Source organism: Nomascus leucogenys, chromosome 15, assembly GCF_006542625.1.
Source record: "Nomascus leucogenys isolate Asia chromosome 15, Asia_NLE_v1, whole genome shotgun sequence".
In the NCBI taxonomy this organism is placed as follows: domain Eukaryota; kingdom Metazoa; phylum Chordata; class Mammalia; order Primates; family Hylobatidae; genus Nomascus; species Nomascus leucogenys.
In genome coordinates this window covers 47,145,269-47,171,311 of record NC_044395.1, presented here as the reverse complement: position 1 = coordinate 47,171,311, position 26,043 = coordinate 47,145,269, and the positions used below count along the sequence as shown (strand labels likewise).

General features: G+C 36.2%; 1 protein-coding gene across 6 annotated transcripts in view; it reads right to left on the bottom strand.

The window, feature by feature from the left end:
- The window catches only part of NOX4 (NADPH oxidase 4), a 175,299-nt gene that overhangs the window by 34,541 nt on the left and 114,715 nt on the right, over positions 1-26,043 (bottom strand). For all 6 annotated transcript variants that reach the window (XM_030828912.1, XM_030828913.1, XM_003254496.3 and 3 more), the window contains one exon: positions 14,270-14,330. In XM_030828912.1, the coding sequence (XP_030684772.1) occupies positions 14,270-14,330 (61 nt within the window). The remainder of the gene's footprint in view (positions 1-14,269; positions 14,331-26,043) is intronic.

Here is a 26,043-nt window from a genome sequence, read left to right as displayed (position 1 = left end):
TTTATAGACTTTCACCCACTCTTTCTTTCTCCCATTCAATCAACAAAAAGATTATGAGGCTCTTAGACCTGGATGACATACTGCACAAAATTACATTAATTTGCATTCTCTGGTTAATCAACTGTGACACAATATACTTAATTATTTGAAAACAAAGATGAGAAAATTAAAATATTCTTTCCAATTCTAATTGAAACTTTTTCTACATCTTTTTGTGACCAACATGTTTCATTTTCTCCTTTGCAGAAAATGACCAATCTGTAATCCACCCCAATATGCAGAATATACCAAATGCAATAAGGCTTTACATAACAATAAAAAGCAGTAGACTATTTTTTTTTTTTTTTTTTTTGAGATTGGAGTCTTGCTCTGTCACCCTGGATGGAGTGCAGTGGCATGATCTCAGCTCACTGCAACTTAGCAGTATGCAAACCTATTCCTGGGATGAGAAGAAAATAAAACCTCCTACCACTACAAAAAAAAGAAAGAAAAGAAAGAAAAAAATATATAAAAAACAAAAGTAACAGTGATTAATGCTATTCTCGTATAACCTAAAGATCCTTTGCATCTAGAGATGTGATCACTGTCACATAATTAGTTTTTTTAACAGCAACCTAAGAAGCTGTTTGCTAGAGGGACCCAGACAGGTTTTGCCAATTCCAAATCATTGTTTTCCTTCAGGTAATCCCCCTTCCCTAACTGCCTTTCTATAACCTCCTCTATAAAAATGAATATTTTAACTGTTTTGAGTATTAGATTTTTCAGGGCAATAAAAAAAAGTCATATAAAATATTTCTAAGGGAGACAGTATTTCCCTAAACAAAAGGTACTTGAACAGAAGTTCTTTGCATTTTTATTAATAGGTTAAATATTTTTTTATCTTTCTCTTAACGCTCACATTATACTAATTTGCCGGTTTTAATTTTTTTTAAATGGCATCACAATGAAATCCTTAAGGGACATTAAAGATTAAGACTCTATTAAAGTCTTTACCTTAGTTTTAAAAACACCTAGTATATTGTAACCTATTAATAGTATTGGAAGTTATATTGCAAGGAATCAGACAGTACCCCAAAAAAGGTCAATAAGATGAATGCACCATAATATTGATATTATTTCACATTTTTTGGCAATATAGCCTGAGGATTACTTCTTAACGCAGGAAATCTTATCAGAGAGTGCAGTATTTAGCAGCAACACGTCATAAGAGAAAAGACACTGTTGCCAAGTAAATCTTAAGTATTCTTACCACACACAACAAAGGTAACTATTAGAGGTGATAAATACGTTAATTAGCTTGAGTGTGGTAATCACTTCACAATGCATATGTATACCAGAGATATGTACTCCCTGAAAATACATAATTTTACTTGTCAATTATACCTAAATAAAGCAGAAAAGAAATTCTCTTGGAAAAAGAAAAAATAAAAGAAACAACACTCAACTGGTTGTCAGAGAGCCTGAGTTCTTTACCTATGTCTGCCTCTATTCTTAATTCCTTTTCTGAACTCACAACTGAGTCAGATGAGTTCAGTGATCTTTAAGCCACCTTTTAACTTTGAGTTGCTTAAAAAATATTTGCTTATATTCTCAAACTTTGCATCTGACAAAAGACTAGTTTCCAGAATCTACAAGGAATTAAAACAAATCAGCAAGAAAAAAACAAATAATCCCAACAAAAAGTGGACAAAGGACATGAGTAGACATTTCTCAAAAGAAGACATACAACAGCTAACAAACATGAAAAAATGGTCAACATCACTAATCATCAGGGAAATGCAAATTAAAATCACAATGAGATGCTACCTTACTCCTGCAAGAATGGCCATAATTTAAAAGTCTAAAAACAATAGATGTTGGTGTGGATGTGGTAAAAAGGGAACACTTTTACACTGCTGGTGGGAATGTAAATTAGCATAATGATTATGGACAATACATGGAGATTCCTTAAAGAACTAAAGGTAAAACAACCATTCAATCCAGCAATCTCACTACTAGGTATCTAACCAAAGGAAAAGAAGTCATTACATGAAAAAGACACATGCACATGCATGTTTACAGCAGCACAATTCACAACAATAAAGATATGGAATCAACCTAAGTGCCCGTCGACTAACAAGTAGATAAAGAAAATGTGGTACATATACAACATGGAATACTACTCAGCCATAAAAAGGAACAAAATAATGTCTTTTGCAGCAACTTGGATGGAGCTGGAGGCCATTATTGTAAGTGAAGTAACTCAGGAATGGAAAACTAAATATCCTGTGTTCTCACTTATAAGTGAGAGCTAAGCTAACCTTTGAGGACTCGAAAACATAAGAAAGATATAATGAACCTTGAGAACTCTGGAGGGGGAATGTTGGAAGTGGGGTGAGGGATAGAAAACTACATATTGGGTACAGTGTACATTGCTTGGGTTGGGTGATGGGTGCGCTAAAATCTCAAAAATCACTATTAAAGAATTTATACATGTAACCAAAAACTACCTGTACCCCAAAAACTATTGAAACAAAACAAAATAAAAAAGAATATTTGCTTAAGGAATGAAAAGAAATCTTATTAAAGTCACTGAAAGGGAGTGGGGCCACATGTCTTTGACTAGGACTATTCTGGTTTATGCCTGCTGTCCTAGCATCCTGCTGTATTTCATATTCACATGAGATTTTATTTTTAATCAAATATTAATAAGAAAATAAGCTAGGGGTCATGTAGTTGATACAGAGAAGTATCCCCCAAGTGCCTCTTCAGCAAAGAACTTGTTGCCCAGCTGTGGAGAGTGCAGTTAGCAGGCAATCTCCAGCTGTCAGTTCCATCAGGGTCGGCCTCAGATGCAAAGCAAATACCTCTCACAGAGCAGCTCACATCCAGTGACTGAACAAGGCAAGGATATTTCAGCACTACACAGGCAACTCTGATGGGCAATATTTGCTCTAGATCTTCCCATCAATTTGGCTGGGCTTTGTTGAACTTGCCTTGTTTCAAATTCTTCCTTCACCCAAACCCTCTTTGTCCTCTTTCCTGTCATGGGTATTGATCCCTAATAAGCATTTTACATTACACACACACACACACACACACACACACACACACACACACAGCTTCTAGCTAATCCAACCTGAAACAGAGGTGTTTCATGGATCTCCACTTTGTACTGAGAACTTCTACCAAGTTCTCAGCTACTATAGGGTGTGATGCATGTGCATGTGTTTAAGTAGAATAAAGATCAGCAATAAATAATTTCTCTTTTTCCAGAACCTTCCAGATGTTACATAAATAACACCTCTATGGCATGTGCAGGCGGTCACTGTCAATCCATTTTGATTACTCTTCCAGCCATGCTGTCCAGTATCTTGATCATGCCCACCTTGACTCTATCAGTTAAGTATTGCCTGTTGGCTCCTGATCATATATAATAGCTTTCTATTTTATCTATGTCTTGTTTGAATTTTTAACTTTTAGATTTGTTTGAATTTTAGTTTTTAGTACTTATCTAAAAGTAATCTATCAATCATTTATCTATACGTGTGTGTGTGTGTGTGTGTATATATGTATATATATACATATATATATTTAAAGAGTAGATGTAGGGCATGGATGTGCACACTACCACACATGAACATATTTTCAAGAGTAGTTGTCATTCATACTCCCCATATTATAGATCTTGGAGTATTATCCCCTCCTCCAACTTCCAAGGAAAACACCACACCAATGCAGACACACAATATACACAAACACACACACACACATGTTGCTTGAAATAGAAGGTACAAATGAGTTTTCTCACAACATGTAGGAATTACTATTTAAATATATAGACACAAAATGTGAACATCTAAAATAAGTAATTTCTCAGTAACATTTCTGAGCATGCACTGTAAGTCAGGCACCAAGTGAGGTTCTTCATGGGCTAAAGGTCTAGCAGAGAAGAGGTCTAAATAATGTGCTTCTTTCCCTTTTTAAATAATTTTGTAATCACATTCTAAATTCTTTATCAAAAGATACAAACACTACAAGTAAATAAGTGCTAAAGGTATGCTCTGAGAGTTTGGAACAGAACAGTCAACTTAGCCTGGAGATGCTGGTAATAAAAAGCAAAAGAAGCAGAGAGGTTTTATAAAAAATAAAACAAATCAACAAAGGACGTCCTTTTGAGCCGTGGTACTAGATAAGGTGAATATTTTTGTTCTGTTACATATGTATCAATAAGCTATAATGATAGAAAACTTAGAATTGAAAGTAAAATCAGTATTTTGGATAATCAGAACTTCATCAGTTAAATCATGTTTTATTCACTTTTTCACTCATCTAACAAACTTTTATTGAGTACCTATTATTTGTCACATACTGTGAATAAAACAAATTATTATCACCAAGGCAGTTCTGTTTATTAAACACACACAAAAAATGCCAGGACAACAAAAGAACTTCAATGCCATTATAGCTACTTGAAAATAATTTAGAATGTAATTACAAAATTATTTAAAAAGGGAAAGAAGCACATTATTTCTAGGGATTTAAAGAAATTAATGGTTTGTCAAAATTTGGTGTTTATTTTCCTTAGAAATATGCCTATTAATCTTAGAAAAACAAATTCCTTCTAAAAAGAAGAATTAAAGGGCACACTTAGAGTACATCCATACCAACTAGAAAGATATGGAGCATACATCTCCCTACTGAAAAGTTTGTTTAAATCAAGCGAATGTCCTTTATTACCATGGTAACTCAATAATAATACATGGTAATACATAGTAATACATGGTAACTCAATAGTAACAATATTTATAATAGTAACAACAGTTGCTATTTAAACTATTGCTTTCAAATAAACATGAGAGGCACTCAAATTAGTACTACTTTACATAAACCAGGATATCAAGTTGCAACTTATTAAAGACATAGGCAGGCCAGGTGTGGTGGCTCATGGCTACATTCCCAATATTTGAAAGCTTGAAGCCAGGGATTTGAGACCAGCCTGAGCCACACAGCAAGACCCTGGCTCTTCAACAAAGTTTAAAAAATTAGCCAGATGTGGTGGTGTACACCTGTAGTCCTTGCTACTTGGGAAGCTGAGGCAAGAGGATTGCTCAAGCTCAGGATTTTGAGGCTGCAGTGAGCTATGATTATGCTACTGCATACCAGACTAGGTGACAGAGTGAGACCCTGTCTCTCTCTCTCTCTCTTTCTCTCTCTCTGTATGTGTGTATATATATGTTTACATACACACATACATATATACGCACACATATATATTTGCCCATATATATTACATATGTAGGCAAATCTTGTGTCATAAGATTCTAGGATTCAAATGAAAATGATTTATAATTCTAGAAGAAAATAAAATGATTTACAATTCCAGAAGAAAAAACCCTATCAGTTGCATGCTCTGGTTATATAAAACTTATCTTTTTTGCAAATATTAAGGCCATGTCAAAGTAATATAAAAAACAGAAATTTATACTGTCTTACATAAGGGGAAAAAAATCCCTAAACCCATACATGTAATTTTCAGAAGATGAGATGTATGTACAACCAGAGCTAATCAATGAATAAGAACACTAATAGGAAAACAATATAAACAACATAAAAATCCTCTACTTGTCATGTATTCTCCACAGTATTCCCGTAATATTTTCTGAACTATACCAAAATGTATCTACTATCATTCACATGTTATGTGGAATTGAATTATCTGTATCTTAGAATTTATTTCTTTCAAAATAATTATACCCTTTTACAGCAATAATGAACTGAGAAATTAGGAAACAACTCCCTCAATTTGGTATGTTGTAGACAAGGAAACTAAAAACCAACCAGCTGGCTGATTGTGTCAAGGTCACATGGCTAGAAAGAGGCAAAGATACTTAAAGAATTAAGACAAAAACAAGACAGAAACACTCACAGTCCAGGGTTCTTTCCACTGCCATCATACTGCCTTATTCTCTCCTGAGAATATACAGTACTCCCTTTTCTCCCCTCCCTCCTTTTACTTTCTTCTTGCCTAAGGATTACAGGATAAGAGAAAGCTTAGCAGGGTCATATGCCATCTGCATGCCTTAACACCTAGTACTTTTAAATACTGTAAGGTCTGAAGGTAGACAATGCAGTATTACACAAAGGAAGATTATTTAATGGATCCTTTTATTTCCAGGTGGAGCAGAGTGATAAAAGTCTATTTCTGTGATACTTATTATTTTGCTTCTTATTTGTTAAACACACTATTTAAAAAAAATCAAAAGCATTTTTTGAAAGAACTACAGACAGACTTCTTGGCCCCTAAATACATCAATGAATCAATGCCTAGAACTGGATTTCTTATAAAATATAAATTCTCTTTTATTGCCACAGAGGCTAAACTATAACAAAAAATGAAAGAGGGTGGGAAAAAAAAAACAGTTTCAAAGAAAATGAAGGCAAATAACAGAGACATTTGGGTAAACACATTATTGCTACTAAGCTTTCTACAATCCACCTTTTAAGAAAAATGTTATATTTTCATTTGTCACATCAAATGCATTTTTTAAACAATGTTGGCTTTCACCAAAAGAAACACCTCAAACTGAGCAAGACTCAGCTCCATACTAATTCAGTTCCTGGTTTCTGCACAAACTGAATACATCTTAGATGTATATTCAAGAAAAAACAGGCCATTTTATCCAAGACCAAGAACCCCCCCCCAAAAAAAAAAAAACAGGAGATTTTCTTTTATGTTTTATGAAGTTCAAATCTAAAGACCCGAGCAAATAAAATCAATGCCATGCAATATATGAGCCTTTAAAGCCAATATAAAACAGCCACGTAGTGAGTCTTCTCTGTTCTTAAATAGAAGATGGCTTGGCCGAAGACCAAGACTATGGATCAGGGAAAAACAACAAGCAAATACATAAAATGATTAGCAAGTGTATCAAGAAAATGAGTACTTAAGAATGTTCCTGATAATAACGATAATGGCACAAAACCCTTGTCCTTTTGCTTCCTTTGAAATTACTTAGTCCATTAACACTAGGCTCATTTGGCAAACTGACATATGCCTTCTTAGCCATTCAGTACATTATGTCACATTTTTGACATTGATTAATAAATTATGTTACCAAGAAAATCCCTCATAATTGTTATTTTCTTCCATGTTACATAGTAAAATCAAGTAGAAAATACTGGAGAACAGAGACTCTAAACAACTTTTAGGAACAGAACAATTCCAATAAAAATATAACAATCCATAAAAACAAACCACTTCACCATAATAACTACTTCCAGGTCCAGTAATTGTATGATTTGTTTATTTTCAAAACTAAAAATTAACATTTTGGCCAGGCACAGTAGATCACTCCTGTAGTCACAGCACTTTGGGAGGCCAAGGTGGGCTGATCGCTTGAGCCCAGGAGTTTGATTAGCGTGAGCAACATGGCAAAACCCTGCCTCTACAAAAGATATAAAAATTAGCCAGGCATGGTGGTCTGAGCCTGTGGTCCCATTTACTCAGGAGGCTGACATGTGAGGATCCATAGATCCTTCCATAGATCCTGGAAGGTCAAGGCTGCAGTGAGCCATCACCATATCACTGCTCTCTAGCCTGGGAGACACAGCAAGACCTGTCTCCAAAAACTGAAAAGAAAAAAAAAAGGAACATTGTGAAAATTGGATAGAAAACAAAAATTTGGTATTTACTCCTATGTTTGGGTTTGTAAAATGGCTGGAATGAATAAAACTTAATGACTGGTGAATTCTTTATTTACTAAGCAATTTCTGTAGTATTTTAAGTGAGCTGTCACCTACTAAAAAACATGACAGCATATGTTTAATGTTCATAAAATGAGAAACTAAGGGAAAAACAATTTATCCTCTTTCCTGAGAATGGATGGGCACTTAAATTGTAGTACACATAAAATGTGCCTCTCATTTTCCTGATAAAAAAATTTCCTTGATTTCTGAGGCTGTAGAATTTATGCCCAGTTCATATTCATTGAATGATTTGTTATATTGTTATAGTAAATAAGCCATGTTAAGTTTCAGCATTATCCTAAATGATTTCCACATAGAATCACATGAGGCTAGAACTACAGTGTTTCATTATACAAAGCATATATACTTTAAGATACAATAGGTTAATCCTCATCCTGACACAGATCCATCTAGATATATACACAGGTAGCTGCATCTGTATTTGCCATTCATCTTCTGCTGCTAATCACAAGCCAGATCAGTATAAAACCAATCATTCTCATAGTTCTGGGGAAATGTAGAAACAGGAAGAATTTAGAAATAGGCCCATTTGCTATGTGCCTCTTATGTACACTAACTCTCTCCACTTACTGGTCTCCAATGCACTCAGTAATTCACAGCAATATGTACCATCACCAGACCTTTCCTTGGCATCTTCCTAATGACATGATTTTTATGAGGCTAACAGTGATATTGCTCAGTCCCATTTATTTATTTATTTATTGGCTTGTTGCAGCAACCATAGATCACTCCTTTCTCAAAACTCAAAAGATAAAGTCTTCCATTTGCTTGACACTAAAAAATCTTTAATGTGATGTATTTGCCTCCAGCCTAGTCTTCTTCCTTTCTATTTGATATAACACCGGGAGGGTGACCCATATAAAGGGCAAATTTGATTTCAGTTCCTGTTTAAAACTCCTCAATATTTCACCAGCATCTTTTGGGAAAAGACCAAGTTTCATAGCAAGATCTACAAGCTCTTCCTTGGCCTAATATTTGGATGCCACCCCAGCCAGGCCTCCCAATAGCATGACATTTTCCTGACATTCCAAGCTAGTTCACCCTTCTGAGCCATTCAAGCTATTTTTTCTCCCTGGAATAATCCCCCACTCTAGGCAAGTTCTATATATCTCTAACACTCAGTTTGACCCAGAAAGCCTCCCAAGTTTTCTTCCCAGAAACCTGTACATCTTCCATTTGCTCCTGGAACTATATCCTAAATCTCTCCAGCAATATAAAACTTCCTCTCTCCACTTCATTCTCATCATTCAAATAAGTGTATAAATATATTATAACATATTTAGTACATTGTTATAATCATTATAAAATAATCATATATCTTTAACTTATATCTTCCTTGTCCTTATTTCCTCCTTTCAGCTGCTGACTTATTTCTTTATTTCACTTTACATACAAACTTCTTAGAATTTGTCCAGTGGTATTCTGGCAAATGTTTAATAGCCAGGTCTAATGATGGATAAATACATAAGACCTACTTTATGGTTGTCTTTGTTAGAGAGCTGCTATAACAAAATACCACAAATTAGTTAATTTATAAACAACAGAAATTTATTTATCACAGTTCTAAAGGCTGGGAAGTATAAGATCAAGGCACCAGCAGCTTTGATGCCTGGTAAAGTCTGCTCTCTGCTTCTAAGATGGCGCCTTACTGCTGTGTCCTTCCATAACAGAAGAGCAAAAGAGCAAAGGGGGAGGAACACAAATGGTAGAAGAGCAGAAGAGAGTGAATCAACTCCCTCAAGACCTTTCATAAGGCACTAATCTAACCCATGAAGACTTTATTCTCATGATTTAATCATCTCCTAAAAGTCCTACCTCTTAATATTATCGTACTGGTGATTAAATTTCAACATATGAATTATAGGGGACACAGTCACACCACGGGAATGATGTTGGTCAATTTCTGTGGAATAACTACTATCACTGTGAGTGATGGGAAGCTATCAGACATGACTTCACTGACTATGGAGGTGGGAAGAGAAGCACATTCTCTCAAGTGCTAGGACCTAACCCAAGCATACTGCCAGATTGGTCTATACTTACCAGCTCCACATCCTCTCTTACTTTTGTTGTCTCTTAAACTTTTTAAAGATACATTTTTACAGATATAAAATACTCTCTTACTTTTATTATCTCTTAAACTTTTTTAAGATATATATTTTTAAAATAGCTCATTTATGGAGCTATTTTAAACCTGTTTTTTAGTCCCTGTACGCTACAAATGCAATTCCCCCATATATTTCTCCTTTTTATTCAGGGCTCTGTTCAGAGAGCTTTTCTAACCTTGTGTAACAGTGCAGATCCAGGCAGAAACATGACTGCATAAGTTAAGTGGAAGAAGTTCATTAGAGGGAACTAATGACTCAGGTGAGGGAAGAAGTGAGAAGTCAAATTGAGCATAGTGAAAAAATACAAAGAGTGGAAGAAAATTACTACCATCCACAGGGGCTGGTAGGACATAGGGTATAGGTGAGGCTACTACAATCTATAAACCATGGCTAAATGGCAGGAGATAGAGTCACACCAAAACATCTCCAAAAAAATGACAAACTCCCCACGGACCAAAACACAATCTCTATACGAGCAGAGACTTTGTCACTTTTGTTCAATGCTGTATCTCCAGTGACTAATAAACAGTCTGGAACATAGTAGCTGTTTAACATACATTTGATTATTAGCCAAAGTTAGTAGTTTAAATATTATCTTCCACAAATGACTAATCATTGTAATTCACTAGTCAGGGCAACAGTAACAACAAAAAGAGTACTTCCAGGCATTCCTTTGGGTATAAAGCAGTTGATAATGAATATTTATTATAAGTTTAAAGTTTACATTGTATGAACATGAATTATGTAAAATCTGTGAGATTCCATATATCCAAATATGATTTATTTATCTATTGGCTTCTTGCAGCAACCAAAAGTCATTCACAGTGATATCCAATGTAAGGTGGTTGATGTAATTGGCCTAAAATATGTTGTCATAATAAAGTAATAACATTAATATAATTTAGTGTGGTTATAATCTGACTTACAAGGAGTTTCCAAAAATGAAAAAAATACTTTAAACATGTAACACATGTTCTATTTTAATCTTTTCATTAAAAATCTGAATAAAGCCTATAACATGACTGGCTCCTATAGTGATATAGAAACAAATAAGAGAGTTATCAACTCTTTTGTGGCCCAGTCCTTAACTAAACCTATATTTAAGATTACTTGCACTGTGAGAAGTCAATATATTATGTGACTGAGGCAAATCCACGATAATATATGGCCCTGTCTTCTCATTTTTAATCCTAAAAGATAACCATATCTTCTCACTGTAGAAAGCTTTTCCAGTAGACAACATGCAAATTTATACCCAAGATTCATAGAAACATCATGTGATACATGCTATAAGTCCTTTATTGAATATTTACTCACAATTATTGCTAATTCATTAACTGCTGAAGGGATCAATGGCAGAAAGTTTACATTAATTACATGTGGATGTTATGTATTTAATTCTTTTGTAGCACAACACAAACACCTGTGGAATAAGTGGCTATTTAGACCACCAAAATAAGCAAGGGTATAGCATTATCTCAGACATTAATCAATACTAATCATCTGTAATGAAGAAATTAACAAAACATTTTTGTACACTTAAAATGATAATCAAGTCAATAATCTCTAACCATATGTTTGAAACTGGAAAGAATGGCTGCTTCTAGAAGAGCAATAAGGTATTCATTCAATTAAAAGAGAAATCTACTTGGGTAATCCACTCCATCTACCATACTACCATCATTTCAAGAAAAAACGCTGAATCATGTTTAAAATGTTTTAAGGGTCTTCTAAACTTTAAAAGGTCTTCCACGTATTTAGGAGATGCAACTAGAGATCTGGTGAAAATGAAAATCTAGACAACAAATATGAGACTTGGTGCTTCTTTGTCTTGTGCTGCATAGCTGCTTCCCTTGCTCCTCCAGCACTCTACAGCTAGGTATAGTTGATTAGTCTTGGAGAGATCATTCATGGAGCTATTTTAAACCTGCTCTTTAGTCCCTGTATGCTGCCAATGCAGAACATATTTCAGCAAATAAAAAGTCATATTAAATATCTCTAAGTCAGTTTTAAAAAAATAAATCTTTTATATTCAACCTCTTAGGTATCTCTTTGGTATGTCCTATACCTACCGCTCTTAATACCAAGTTTTAATCAATTCTTTTAGAATAAAAACCAATGATTCTTGATTTCAAAGGTAATGCTCCTACTTTTCCTTCAATAGTTGTAATCTCACTGTTGTAAGGCAGCTAAATCTCTTTGAACTAAAGTGTCAGACAATAACATGATTATTTAGGTGTTCTCTGCATGACTGCTTATATTTTTTTCCAAGTCAACAAATATTTCAAGTCAACAACAAAGAAGGTCTATTAATTGAAAAGTATCTGACTGGAACTGAACTCTCTGAATAGAATGATCTTGTTTCTCTCAGTGGCATAGTACATTAAAAAGGGAGAATAAAATTAACACTATTAAGTGTTCCTAATAGAGATGATTAAAATAATAAGACATTTATTTTAATGAGCTACTGGTAATAGAAAATAACTTTGTGAAAAAAACTCAGTAACAATAGCTAATAATAAACCATCAGGAGTTTCTGCTTAATCTTATGAATTAAATTAAGTTTTCATTGTATGTTTTCTTTCAGATAGAGAATTCTATCAATTTACCATTCATGACTGAATTTTATTCCTACTATATTGGGATTCTCACCAGAAAAGAACTTTCCTTATTCTTTATTTCCAAAACAGTAGAAAAAAAAAACGCTGTGATTGTATCAACTTATATTGGGCATATTGTGATTATTCATATGTTCATACTCCACCAGTGTATATCTATCAGAGGATGACTATGATCTCTTTTCAATGCTACCATCTGAAAATTATCCATGTAAGCCTGGTTTCTCATGACTCTGAATGAGTTATTACTGCTCAAAGATCTTTTCAATTCACTTAGATGTTTGCCCATTAAATCCTATGTTGCAGATTTCCTTCCTTTTTTTTAAGTCTCCAATTCCAAGCTGGCTACCCTTTCTAAAGACATTACATTTTATACATACCACTATCTTTTTTTAACTATATGAAATAACCTCCTTATATAAACTATTGTTCTTCTCATTTCAAAACACATCTTTCTTATTATCCAACATCTTATCCTTCCCTGGTTTTTACAGAAATTAGGTTCTTCCTTCTAATGCTACCTTCTTAACTTGTGTTCACAAATCCATTACTTCCAATTTCCATCCCCACCCCTCCACTGCCTCCTTCCCTTCTGCCTTTAAGTACCTTCAAGTCTTCCCCTGATTTTAGTCTGCCCAACTAGCAACTTAATTAATACCATTTTCATCATAGTGCTTCAAATGCTTCAAAAATTCCCTAAAGTCCCTTGGTTACTCTAATATTTTGCTGAGGCATTCATAATCTTCACTAAGCTGGCCCTAAATGGCTTTTCTATGCTACTACCCAGAACAAAATCATTGCTTTTGTTTGATTGACTTTGTCTTTATTTCATTTTGTTTGATTGACTTTGCTTTTGTTTAAGGGATTAAAGACTGATTGGATTCATCCTTTCCAAAGTTAATCATTGCCTTTCCTGATTTTTGACAACACTGTAACTTTCACTTAAATTACCTACATCTTTCTTCATTTGCCTGACTTCTAAGCTTCAGTTCAAATTCTGTCTTTTCTGTGAAGCTTCTCTTACAGCCCTAGACCACATTTAATCTACATTTTTCTGGTTCCCTACAGATTTTACATACCAACTCCTTGTTTAGTACCTAAGTATAAGAATATTTAAATTTACTTTCGCATTCATGTTTATATCTGCATTCTTTCCTGCAACAACAACATAACCAACCAACTAACAAGCCAACATTTACTGAGTACTCACTTACTCTGGTGGGTCAAGGAAATATTAATATAAGAGTGAATAATGTTTCTTTTATTTACTCAGAGCTCTTACTACAATGCATCTCTCAGGTAATAAAAAGTATTTACTGAAGACAAGTAAAATATCACCAACAGGCCTGCTGTTAAAAGTATCTATTCCAAAGATACTGTGAAGTTACTATATATACTAGAACACCACAAAAAATGTCATGCAAGAACTGGAAGATTTGTGTGGTCTCAATATCAGGTGTTGATTATTTTGACTCATGTTTTCTAAGAAACATATTTCAGCATTCCCACTATTGCCAGCACACCTGACAAGTAGGTAGAAACCTATGATTTGCAAGCACACTGAACAATATATTATTAATAATTACTGATATCAAAGGTATTCTGATTGCAAAAATGCATCTTAAAAGAGAAAACATAGATGTCAAAACTGCACAAGCAAAAAAAAAAAAAAACAGAACAACTTGAAACACATACACATCTCTATACATGCTGGTAGTTATATTAAAACACATTCAAATTATTACATTCCATTATTTTCAAAGAATGTATCTTAAAACCGTATGTTCTACATACCTGTCCAGTCTCCTACTATTTTAAGATGAACCCCAAATGTTGCTTTGGTTTCAGTTGGACACTAAAAAAAAATACTAGAATCAATTGTGATTAATGATTACATAATATGAAACTATAATTCAATTATAACTTTTATACTGATAGCAAGTCCCCCAAATCAATAGATAACAGGAAGGAACAGACTAAAATCTATATGGATCCTTATTAGTGGAAGAAAAAAAATCAATGTCAACAGGTCAATAAGACAATCTACATTTCTCTAAAACCCAAAAATACTTATATAAAACAAAAATTACACACGTTAAAATTGCTAGTGTATTTCATTTAACTACAAATCTTGGTAAAACATCTTCTAAGTTAAAATATATATATAAGAAAAGCCAGTTTTTAATCACAAAGGAAGAAACAAAAACTAATGCTTTTTTGTGTCATTTTTCTCCCTAGGTATTATATACTTACCCTAACAAATTCCAGGGAGAAAAAAATTCTTAATGTGACATTAATTTTCCATGCCCAACAATTATGCTCCTACAGAAATAACTCTATTTCATTCCCTCCCTTAATTATCAGAAGAAATCTAGAGTGGTGAGGGTATCTGGAAAAGGGGATGCATTGTGGAAGTGTAGGTAAAAAAAAGTGCTTGTGGTCCCATATTTAGGAAACCTAGAAAACATCCAGGTAATCAAAATGAAAGAATAAAATTTACTTTACAATAAGAAAAATGAAAAATTTCTTCTTGTTTTCTGGATTTCCACTCACTTATCCTCAATTCCAAAATCTGAATAATGGTTTTTTCATAACTCATTTGGTAACAATATCTGACTTGAATTAATGGGAGGCTAATATTTCTGTGTAAAAATTCACACATAAGCATTGTCCTACAGAATTATCAACTTGTTTGAGATGCTGACTAACATCCTGTTAGATATATTAAGTACAATATGAAATATGCATACCTTTTAAAGTCCATAAATTCTGAATTCTAAAAATGCATCTAAACTAAGGGCTATGGGTAAGGGACCATCTGCCTGTGACTACCCAGCTTTTATCAAGTACCATGTGTCACGGGAAGTGTTAAGTGATTTATTTTCAAAATCTACAATAACTTTACAGAGTTGTCTTTTATAGATAAGAAGATTGAGTAATCAAGGCTTAAAATATTGACTTGCCCAATAAAAAGACAAGACAAAATGTGGATCCAGGTCACTTAATTCTTAATTATTGCAGGTCAATGTCTCTATTAAAGCAAAGATACATAAAATGGGTGAGAGCTGCATAAGAAATCAAATGAAATAGGAGGAAAAAGGCATGTGTTGATCATTAGTAGAACTGGTACGCCACAATATGAATTAAAAGGAAATAGGGGCTGAAGTTATGGCACAGGTGAAAGAAAACGGCAGTGGAAGGGCCCTGTGATTAGCGATTGGGTTACATAAAGCAAGTCCAAGACTTCAGAGCTCACTGTGTTGACTAGTTAATGTAGGTCTTGTAGGGATGCTATAAGGAGAGAAATAAATGAAGATAAATGTACCATATCTTATGTTAACAACTCATTAGGCAAAAAGCAAAGGTAGCCTGAAAAATCAGTGAAAACACTAAATATAAAGGTAGGTATTTGTCATTGATTCATAATAAATTATGAACAAACTAAAAGCATATAATCTATGTCCAAAATGATTGGAATTAATGTACCATGGAATGTTCAAGCTACTACTTTACAATCAGTGTTTCTTATAGGATTATTACTGCTAACAGTAGTATAAAATATTAAAATTGAAATATTTTTAAATAACATTGTTTAAACATTTGTATTATTAAAACTATTTTATTTATAAGTGTGATTCTGTACTTGTTTTATTTACATTGTAACTTTTGTTGTTGTTGTTGTAACTTTTGTTGTTGTTGTTGAGAGTTGCTGAGAGTTGTTGTTGAGAGTTGTTGTTGTTGTTGAGAGTCTCACTCTGTCACCCAGGCTGGAGTGCAGTGGCGCGATCTTGGCTCACTGCAACCTCTGCCTCCCAGGTTCAAGCGATTCTCCGGCTTCAGCTTCCCAAGCAGCTGAGATTACAGGCGTGTGCCACCATGCCCAGCTATTTCTCTTATGTTTTTAGTAGAGTTTGGGTTTCAAAATGCTGCCCAGGCTGGTCTCAAACTCTAGGCCTCATATGATCCATCCACCTCACCCTCCCAAACTGCTGAGATTACAGGCATGAGCTACCACACCCAGCCCACACTGTGATTTTTAATAACTCTGAAAGCAAACAGTTTTGACATCTGTAAATCTCCAAATAAAATATTATCTGCAAAAACCACCCACAATTTAAGTATATAATACTGAAGGCTGACCAGAGTCTCTGTATAATAAAAGTTGTAGCTCTCAGAATGCAAGATACCCAACAGAGATCTGAGCTACCAATCTGATTGTCCACATGTCACTGGATGTCCTTCACTGTGAACTAGATCTCAGGTTATGAAAAGATGACCTATAGCCAAGAAGATATCAGAATGGAAGGCATAGAATATTTGTCCTTGTGTGCCTGAGGGTACATGTGGCTTGAGTTAATCTCATAATGCATTCTAAAATAAAATACATATTTTGCCAAATATTCATATCTCTATTCAATTCTTTCAAAGCAGATACTGTAAAAGGTAATTACACACAATGTTTAATATCACATTGGGTCTCATAGGAAACTGCAAACCTCTCTTCTAAGTACCAGTCCAAGGAATCAATATATCTTCGAATGCTAGTCTGGTTTTGAATGGATAAAACAAAATATTGTTTCTCTCAACCTCTTGGAAATGAGGTCTTTATAAGTCACTGATACTTCTCCAAACTAAGACAGACTTTAACAGTCTTTAAGCATGTAACCTCATATTTGCAAGGAGGCTTCACAGAATAACATAAAGAATGAATTCAGTATATGTGGTTTGAAAACATGAATGAAGATCTTAGAATCACATTTTAGTATCTTTGCATAAAAAATATCCAGATTCACTAATATTGTCTAAATCACATTGTGGTGATTCATTGTTTTCTCACTGTCTTTTTGTTTTAGAAAACATCTCAAAGGGAAGAAATAATACAAGTATTGATATCTATAGCTCTATTGTTCCTCCTAAAACATGAATAAAAAGATATGCTTATGGCAATTTTTCAGTTAAAAAAGTTACAGTATAATATGTGTAGTTAAGCACATATTAATATTAAAATAAAAACATGGCTGGGCGCAGTGGCTCACGCCTGTAATACCAGCACTTTGGGAGGCTGGGGCAGGTGGATCACAAGGTCATGAGTTCAAGACCAGCCTGACCAAGATGGTGAAACCCTGTCTCTACTAAAAACACAAAAAATTAGCCAGGCGTGGTGGCAGACGCCTGTGGTCCCAGATACTCGGGAGGCTGAGGCAGGAGAATGGTGTGAACCCGGGAGGTGGAGGTTGCAGTGAGCTGAGATCATGCCACTGCACTCCAGCCTGAGTGACAGAGCGAGACTCCATCTCAAAAAAAAAAAAAAAAAATACAAAAATTAGCTGGGCATGGTGGCAGGTGCCTGTAATCCCAGCTACTTGGGAGGCTGAGGCAGGAGAATCACTTAAACTCAGGCAGCAGAGGTTGCAGCGAGCTGACATTGCACCACTGCAGTCCAGCCTGGGTGACAGAGTGAGATTCTGTCTCAAAATAAATAAATAAATACACACATAAAAAATAAAAAGACAGATATTTGTGCTTTTTTTTTCTCATTGAAGAGATTATATAATTAAATTTTAGGAATACTAACTTGGGAAGTATAATTGAAGACAGAGAAAACAAGAACTCTTATAATCATTTCATACACATCTATGCTTTAAAATTTATCACAAGCCTTTGCTATGATAATAATTTTAAGTATTTTGAAATTTTAATTTAACCGTAAACATTAAAATGTTGCTGAATCTATCTAGTTTCTTTGACATAAAAATAAGGTTTGGATCATGTCGACCTTAATATAAATTCTAGAATACACATTCACCTAAGTCTAAGGATAAGAAAAATAAAAAGTGACAATTTGACTGTAACAAGAGATCTGGAGAAATATGTATTTTAATATTCTGAAGAAAATATAACCTTTACCTTCCAATTATTTCTTCAATATGGCATTGGGTTTTTACTGTGCACAAATGACTAATAATTTTATAACAGTCCCACAAAATATAAAAAGATATTTGTAACTTGTCATATGTTTGGGAATTAAATATAAAAATGATGTAACTGCACATTATTTTTGAATAAATATGAATTTATTCAATATAAAAAATTACAAGCTGCATTTTTTGTTTGTAAAGAAGTGCATTTTAATAAAAATTAAAAATGATTCCAAAATAGCAACTTTTCAATAACTAAATGTGTTAAACCTGAGAAAGTGATCACATAATATGATGTTCTTTAATCATTTTTTTGTCTTTATTTTAACCCTTTCTTCCCAAGTTCTTAGTTTCATATTTTCTACTGCCTGTTAGACATTTATACCTGAAATTCACTCTAAATTTACTATATCTAAAATGACTATTATCCTATTAATACTTCCAAAACTATCTTCTCCTTCTAATTCCCATATATCTGGAAATAGAAACTACATCCTTCTCAGAGACGCAAATCTCTCTGATACCACTTATTTCTCTTGCCAGCATTCAATCACCTTTCATTTCTTTCCAACAGGCATCCCAAAGAAAATGTCTGATCACAGCAATCTCCTATTGATTAACCTTTTGTGTCCCCCTGTGAAAAAACACCCATATTCTTTCTGTCCTATTGCCTATGGCCAAGCACATCTGTTTCAAATTCTTTCTGGCTTTATAGTCCATGTTTCTCCTTTTTTACTCTAATCGAGCTAAACGAATACTTACCAACTAATACATTTTCTTGTCCCTTCATCTTCACACATGCTAGCGTACTCATTTAGAGTGACTTCTTTTCCATTTCTTAGGTTGAATCCCAGTAACTGTTCAAGGCTTATCTTAAAGCCATCATTTCATAAAGATATCCTGATTTTTCCTGCCAAGAAAATTCTCACTCCCCTGAACCCTTAAATTATTAGTATGACTCTTATGCTCCTTATTACAGTCTAGCTCTTTATTTTTACATGATTTTTCTGTATTAATAAACTGTAAATGTCTTGAGATCAAGAACTATTTCTAAATCATTATTATATATTCCACAGCACCTTACACATAGAGGGTATCAGTTGAATAAATATTATAATATCAATTGAATAGTAAATATTGGAAGAAAAATATAGGAGAATTAACCTGAGAATGAATAAAAACGTCAAAGGTGGGCAGCTCTTCGAGAATTTATTTATCCACTCAAGAAATATTTATTTAGTGTCCAAAATACTCCAGAGACTATTATGCTAGGAGCTCATGCAATTTCACAACTGAAGATTGTTCTAAATGTCTGAGAGGAGATAACGTGGAGCACCGAATCTTCTACAATTAATGCAACATCGTGACAGTAAACATTCTGACAAATTAAAACTTTAATGCTTTTGCATTTATATGAAAGAAAAAAGTGTTTAATTGTATATTTGAATGAAAAATATATTCAATATTAAAAAGATTCTGGAAGAATATGCAAGTGGAATTTTTATTAACTTGGATTGAACATGTGCATTTATCTCAGGTCCCTTAGGCGAACAGAATACTAAAATAACAATTTAGAGATATAAAAATAGATGCCACAGTGGCAAAAATAACATGGGGAGTGATAAGAACAATAAAGAGATGTCAACACATTTTTGAAAAGTGACAAGTGGATGAGGTAGCTGTTTAGGAACTGACCAAACAAAACATGAAGCCAAAGTCCCACTGCCTTCAAACAGAGATTACCTTGAGAAGTAAGCCCATCTTTTGATCACAACACTGGAAAAACCCAGGTCTCAGTGTGATAGGAGGAAGTTAGAGTTGGGGCTCATCATTTAAAAAAAAAAATCTGTTTGCGTCTGTATGTGGGGTAATTTTATCCGCAGATTCACTTTGCTTTGATCACCAGCCATGTAACTACTACTCCACAAACCCAAAGACAAGGAGAGGTGAAACACAAAGGCTCTACATATAGAAATAACTGGTCATGGAAGGCAGGGCTGAGATGCCAGTCATTTGCTCAATAAATATTTAATGAAAGCACTCTAAGTGTCATCTCAAAATAACACTTCCTAAGTGGAGTTGCACAAATTTCCATCAGAACCTTCTCTCCAACCCCAACCTTCCCTACCTCAGTTAATGAAATTCCAGTTGCTCGGACCAAAAACTCTGGAGTCAGCCTTGACTTCACTTCCTTTCACATTACATATACAATCCATGGAATACATTTTATTAACTCTGACTTTAAAATATATTCAGAATATGACCACTTCTCACCACTTCCACTATCACCACCCTGGTCAAAATCATCATCATCCCTTGACTGGATGACTGCAACAGCTCCTAACTGGACCCCCTGTTTCTGCACTTGCTTCCCCTCATCTACTCTTAACACAGCAGCCAGAGTGATCCTGTTGAAAAGTAAGCCATATCATGTCATTTCTCCATTCACACTCTCCCACAAGTCCTTTATTAATCAAAGTAAAAGCCAAAGGCCTAAATGTTCTGGATATATAAGCCTGAATTATAGAGTTAAAATCTGGGCTAGGAATGTAAACTTGGGACATGAAGCATATGGATGCATCAATAAGATGAGAGAGACTACCAGAGAAATGTGTACAGCTAGAGAGGAAGAGAGGTTGAAGAAATGAACACTGGTATGTTGTAATACTTAGAGCTCATGGGGATGATAAGGAACAACAAAAATAGACTGAGTAAAAATAGCCAGAAAATATGGAGAAAAACAGATAAGTGGAAAAAAGTGTTTCAGTAAAGTGAATGATCAGCTGTACTAAGAGCTGCTTATTGGTCAAGCCCATTGAAGAGTGAGAACTGAACAATAACATGGTCACTGCTGAACCTGGAAACTTTTAGTGGCGTGCTGTGGGCAAAAGATGGTTGATTTAAGAGAATGAGAGGAAAGGAACTGGATTGCTGAGAGAGGGAGCAGTAGCTAGAAGGGATGTGAGTCAGGAAAGAAACTTTTATTGATCATTTCCTTTTGGTACTTAGGTAAAAAGCACCCAAAAATAAGGATTGAATAAATTAAGCTCAATATTCAATAGATTTACTCTAAATACAATAACCTTCTAAAGTTCATACTTACCATGCAGACTCTCATTAGACACTAAGGGAATATTTTTATTTCCCTTGGAAAAAAGCCAAACTAGAGCAGTTAGATGATGTTTACGTCTCAAGAAACTCAGATGTCCTGTTAATTTTTCATGAACATTAATCATCTTCTCAGGAAATTTTCACCACTTTGCTTCATCTATGGTTAAGATACATGGTCACCATGCTAACCTATAATGTATCCCAGCTGATTTTTGACAAGCAATAAAATTATGAAAACATAGAGCAAAATAATTTTTAAGATTTAAACAGTTGAGAGCAAGACCAGAGATCAAAACCGCTGCAGACTTCCTGGTTTCATTTAAACCCACTAAATTAGATAAACAATAGCAATAAAATGTTGCCAGTCTTTGTGAGATCCATAGCCATTCTTGCCTGGTTTTCACTGAAAACTGGAAAAACTATTCCTGGAAAAAACTCTTCCCATAGTGACTGGTTAAAAGATTAAAAACACAAAGTAGAAAAATGATGGCTAGTGCAGGCATGCTATGTAAAAGTACAGACAATAACAAACCAACAACTAGACATGCCTCTGACTCACGGAAAAATATGTGAAATCAGGTTATTCAAGCTTAAAAACAATGAATCACACAACTTAGAATACAGATGTCAGGAAAGCATGTTTGTGTCAGGCCTCTGAGCCCAAGCCTGCATGTTAATGTGAGGCCTCTGAGACCAAGCCTGTACGTATACATCCAGATGGCCTGAAGTAACTGAATAATCACAAAAGAAGTGAAAATGGCCGGTTCCTGCCTTTGATGACATTACCTTGTGAAATTCCTTCTCCTGGCTCAAAAGCTCCCCCACTGAGCACCTTGTGACCCACATCCCTGCCTGCCAGAGAACAACCCCCTTTGATTGTAATTTTCCATTACCTACCCAAATCCTATAAAATGGACCCACAACTATCTCCCTTCCTTGACTCTCTTTTCAGACTCAGCCTGTCTGCACCCAGGATAATAAACAAAGCTTTATTTCTTAGCTTACGCAAAGCCTGTTTGGTGGTCTCTTCACACGGACGCGAGTGAAATTTGGTGCTGTGACTCGGATCGGGGGACCTCCCTTGGGAGATCAATCCCCTGTCCTCCTGCTCTTTGCTCCATGAGAAAGATCCACCTATGACCTCTGGTCCTCAGACCAACCAGCCCAAGGAACATCTCACCAATTTTAAATTGGGTAAGCAGGCTCTTTTTACCCTTCTCCAGCCTCTCTCACTATCCCTCAACCTCTTTCTCTTTTCAATCTTGGCACCACCCTTGAATCTCTCCCTTCTCTTAATTTCAGTTCCTTTCCTTTTCTGGTAGAGACAGAGGAGACGCATTTTATCCGTGAACCCGAAACTCCAGCACCAGTGACGGACTTGGGAAGACAGTCTTCCCTTGGTGTTTAATCACTGTGGGAACACCTGCCTGATTATTCACTCACGTTTCAGAGGTGTCTGATCACCACAGGGATGCCTGCCTTGATCCTTCACCCCAGTGGCAAGTACCACTTTCTTGCGGGGGGTGGGGCAAGTACCCCCCACCCCTTCTCTCCTTGTCTCTACGCTTTCTTTTCTCTGGGCTTGCCTTCTTCACTATAGGCAACCTTCCACCCTTCATTCCTCCTTCTTCTCCCTTGGCCTGTGTTCCAAGAACTTAAAACCTCTTCAACTGACATCTGACCTAAAGCCTAAATGCCTTATTTTCTTCTGCAATGCCGCTTGACCTCAATACAAACTCGACAATAGTTCCAAATAGCCAGAAAACGCACTTTCAATTTCTCCATTGTACAAGATCTAGATAATTCTTGTCGTAAAATGGGCAAATGGTCTGAGGTGCCTGACGTCCAGGCATGCTTTTACGCATTTGTCCCTCCCAAGTCTCCATTCCCAATGCAACTCATCCCAAATCCTTCTTTCCCTCCCTCCTGTCCCCTCAGTCTCAACCCCAAGCATCACTGAGTCTTTTCAATCTTCCTTTTCTACTGACCCATCTGACCTCACCCCTCCTCCCCAGACAGCTCCTCCTCAGATCACTCCCTGCCAGGCTGAATCAGGCTCTAATTCTTCCTCAGACTCCGCTCCCCCACCCTGTAATTCTCCTATCACCTCCCCTCCTCATACCCAGTCCAGCTTACAGTTTCGTTCCATGACTAGCCCTCCCCCACCTGCCCAATAATTTCCTCTTAAAGAGGTGGCTGGAGCTAAAGGCATAGTCAAGGTTAATGCTCCTTTTTCTTTACCCAACCTCTCCCAAATCAATTAGTGTTTAGGGTCTTTTCCATCAAATATAAAAACCCAGCCCAGTTCATGGCCCATTTGGCCACAACCCCTAGATCCTTACCACCCTAGACCCAGAGGGGCCAGAAGGCCATCTTATTCTCAATATGCATTTTATCACCCAGTCAGCTCCTGACATTAAATTAAAAAAAAGCTTCAAAAATTAGAATCAGGCCCTCAAACCCCACAACAGGAAGTAATCAACCTCACCTTCAAGATGTGCAATAACAGAGGAGTTTCAATTACTTGCCTCTGCTGTAAGAGAAACCCCAGCCACAAGAACTTCAAAACGCCTAAGCCACAGCGGTCTGGCATTCCTTAAGGACCTCCTCCCTCAGGATTTTGCTTCAAGTGCTGGAAATCTGGCCACTGGGCCAAGGAATGCCTGCAGCCCAGGATTCCTCATAAGCTATGTCCCATCTGTGCAGGACCCCACTGGAAATCGAACTGTCCAACTCACCTGGCAGCTACTCCCAGAGCCCCTGGAAGTCTGGCACAGGGCTCTCTGACTGACTCCTTCCCAGGTCTTCTCGGCTTAGTGGCTGAAGACTGACACTGCCCAATCACCTCTGAAGCCTCCTGGACCATCACAGACAATTTGGGTAACTCTTACAGTGGAAAGTAAGTCTGTCCCCTTCTTAATCAATATGGAGGCTACCCACTCCACATTACCTTCTTTTCTAGGGCATGTTTCCCTTGCCTCCATAACTGTTGTGGATATTGTTGGCCAGGCTTCTAAACCTCTTAAAACTCCCCAACTCTGATGCCAACTTGGACAATATTATTTTATGCACTCCTTTTAAGTTATCCCCACCTGCCCAGCTCCCTTATTAGGTTGAGACATTTTAACTAAATTATCTGCTTCCTTGACTATTCCTAGACTATAGCCACACCTCATTGCGGCCCTTTTCTCCAGTTCAAAGCCTCCTTCACTTCCTCACCTTGTATCTCCCCACCTTAATCCACAAATATAGGATACCTCTACTCCCTCCTTGCCAACTGATCATGCACCCCTTACCATCCCATTAAAACCTAATCACCTTTAACCCACTCAACACCACTATCCCATCCCACAGCATGCTTTAAAAGGATTAAAGCCTGTAATCAATTGCATGTTACAGCATGGCCTTTTAAAGCCTATAAACTCTCCCTACAATTCCCCATTTTACCTGTCCAAAACCAGACCAGTCTTACAAGTTAGTTCAGGATCTGTGCCTTATCAACCAAATTGGTTTGCCTATCCACCCCATGGTGCCAAACCCATATACTCTCCTATCCTCAATACCTCCCTCCACAACCCCTCTACAACCCATTATTCTGTTCTGGATCTCAAACATGCTTTCTTTACTATTCCTTTGCACCCTTCATCCCAGCCTCTCTTTGCTTTCACTTGGATTGACCCTGACACCCATCAGGCTCAGCAAATTACCTGGGCTATACTGCCACAAGGCTTCACGGACAGCCCCCATCACTTCAGTCAAGCCCAAATTTCTTCCTCATCCATTACCTATCTCAGCATAATTCTTCCTGAAAACACATGTGCTCTCCCTGCTGATCATGTCTGGCTAATCTCCCAAACCCCAACCACTTCTACAAAACAACAACTCCTTTCCTTCCTAGGCATGGTTAGGTACTTCTGCCTTTAGATACCTACTTTTACCATCCTGACTAAACCATTATATAAACTCACAAAAGCAAATCTAGGTGACCCCATAGATCCTAAATCCTTTCCCCACTCCCCTTTCCATTCCTTAAAAAACAGCCCTAAAGCTGCTCCCACACTAGCTCTCCCTAACTCATCCCAACCATTTTTCATTACACACAGCCAAAGTACAGGGCTGTGCAGTCAGAATTCTTACACAGGAGCCAGGACCACACCCTGTAGCCTTTCTGTCTAAACAACTTGACCTTATGGTTTTAGGCTGGCCCCCATATTATTTCGGATACCACACCTGACCCCCATGACTGTATCTCTCTGACCCACCTGACATTCACTCCATTTTCCCATATTTTCTTCTTTCCTGTTCCTCACCCTGATCACACTTGGCTTATCCATGGCAGTTCCACCAGGCCTAATTGCCAGTCATTAGCAAAGGCAGGCTATGCTATAGTATCTTCCACATCTATCCTTGAGACTACCACTCTGCCACCCTCCACTACCTCTCAGCAAGCCAAACTCATTACCTTAATTGGAGCCCTCTCTCTTGGCAAAGCGACTATGCACCAATATTTATACTGACTCTAAATATGCCTTCCATATC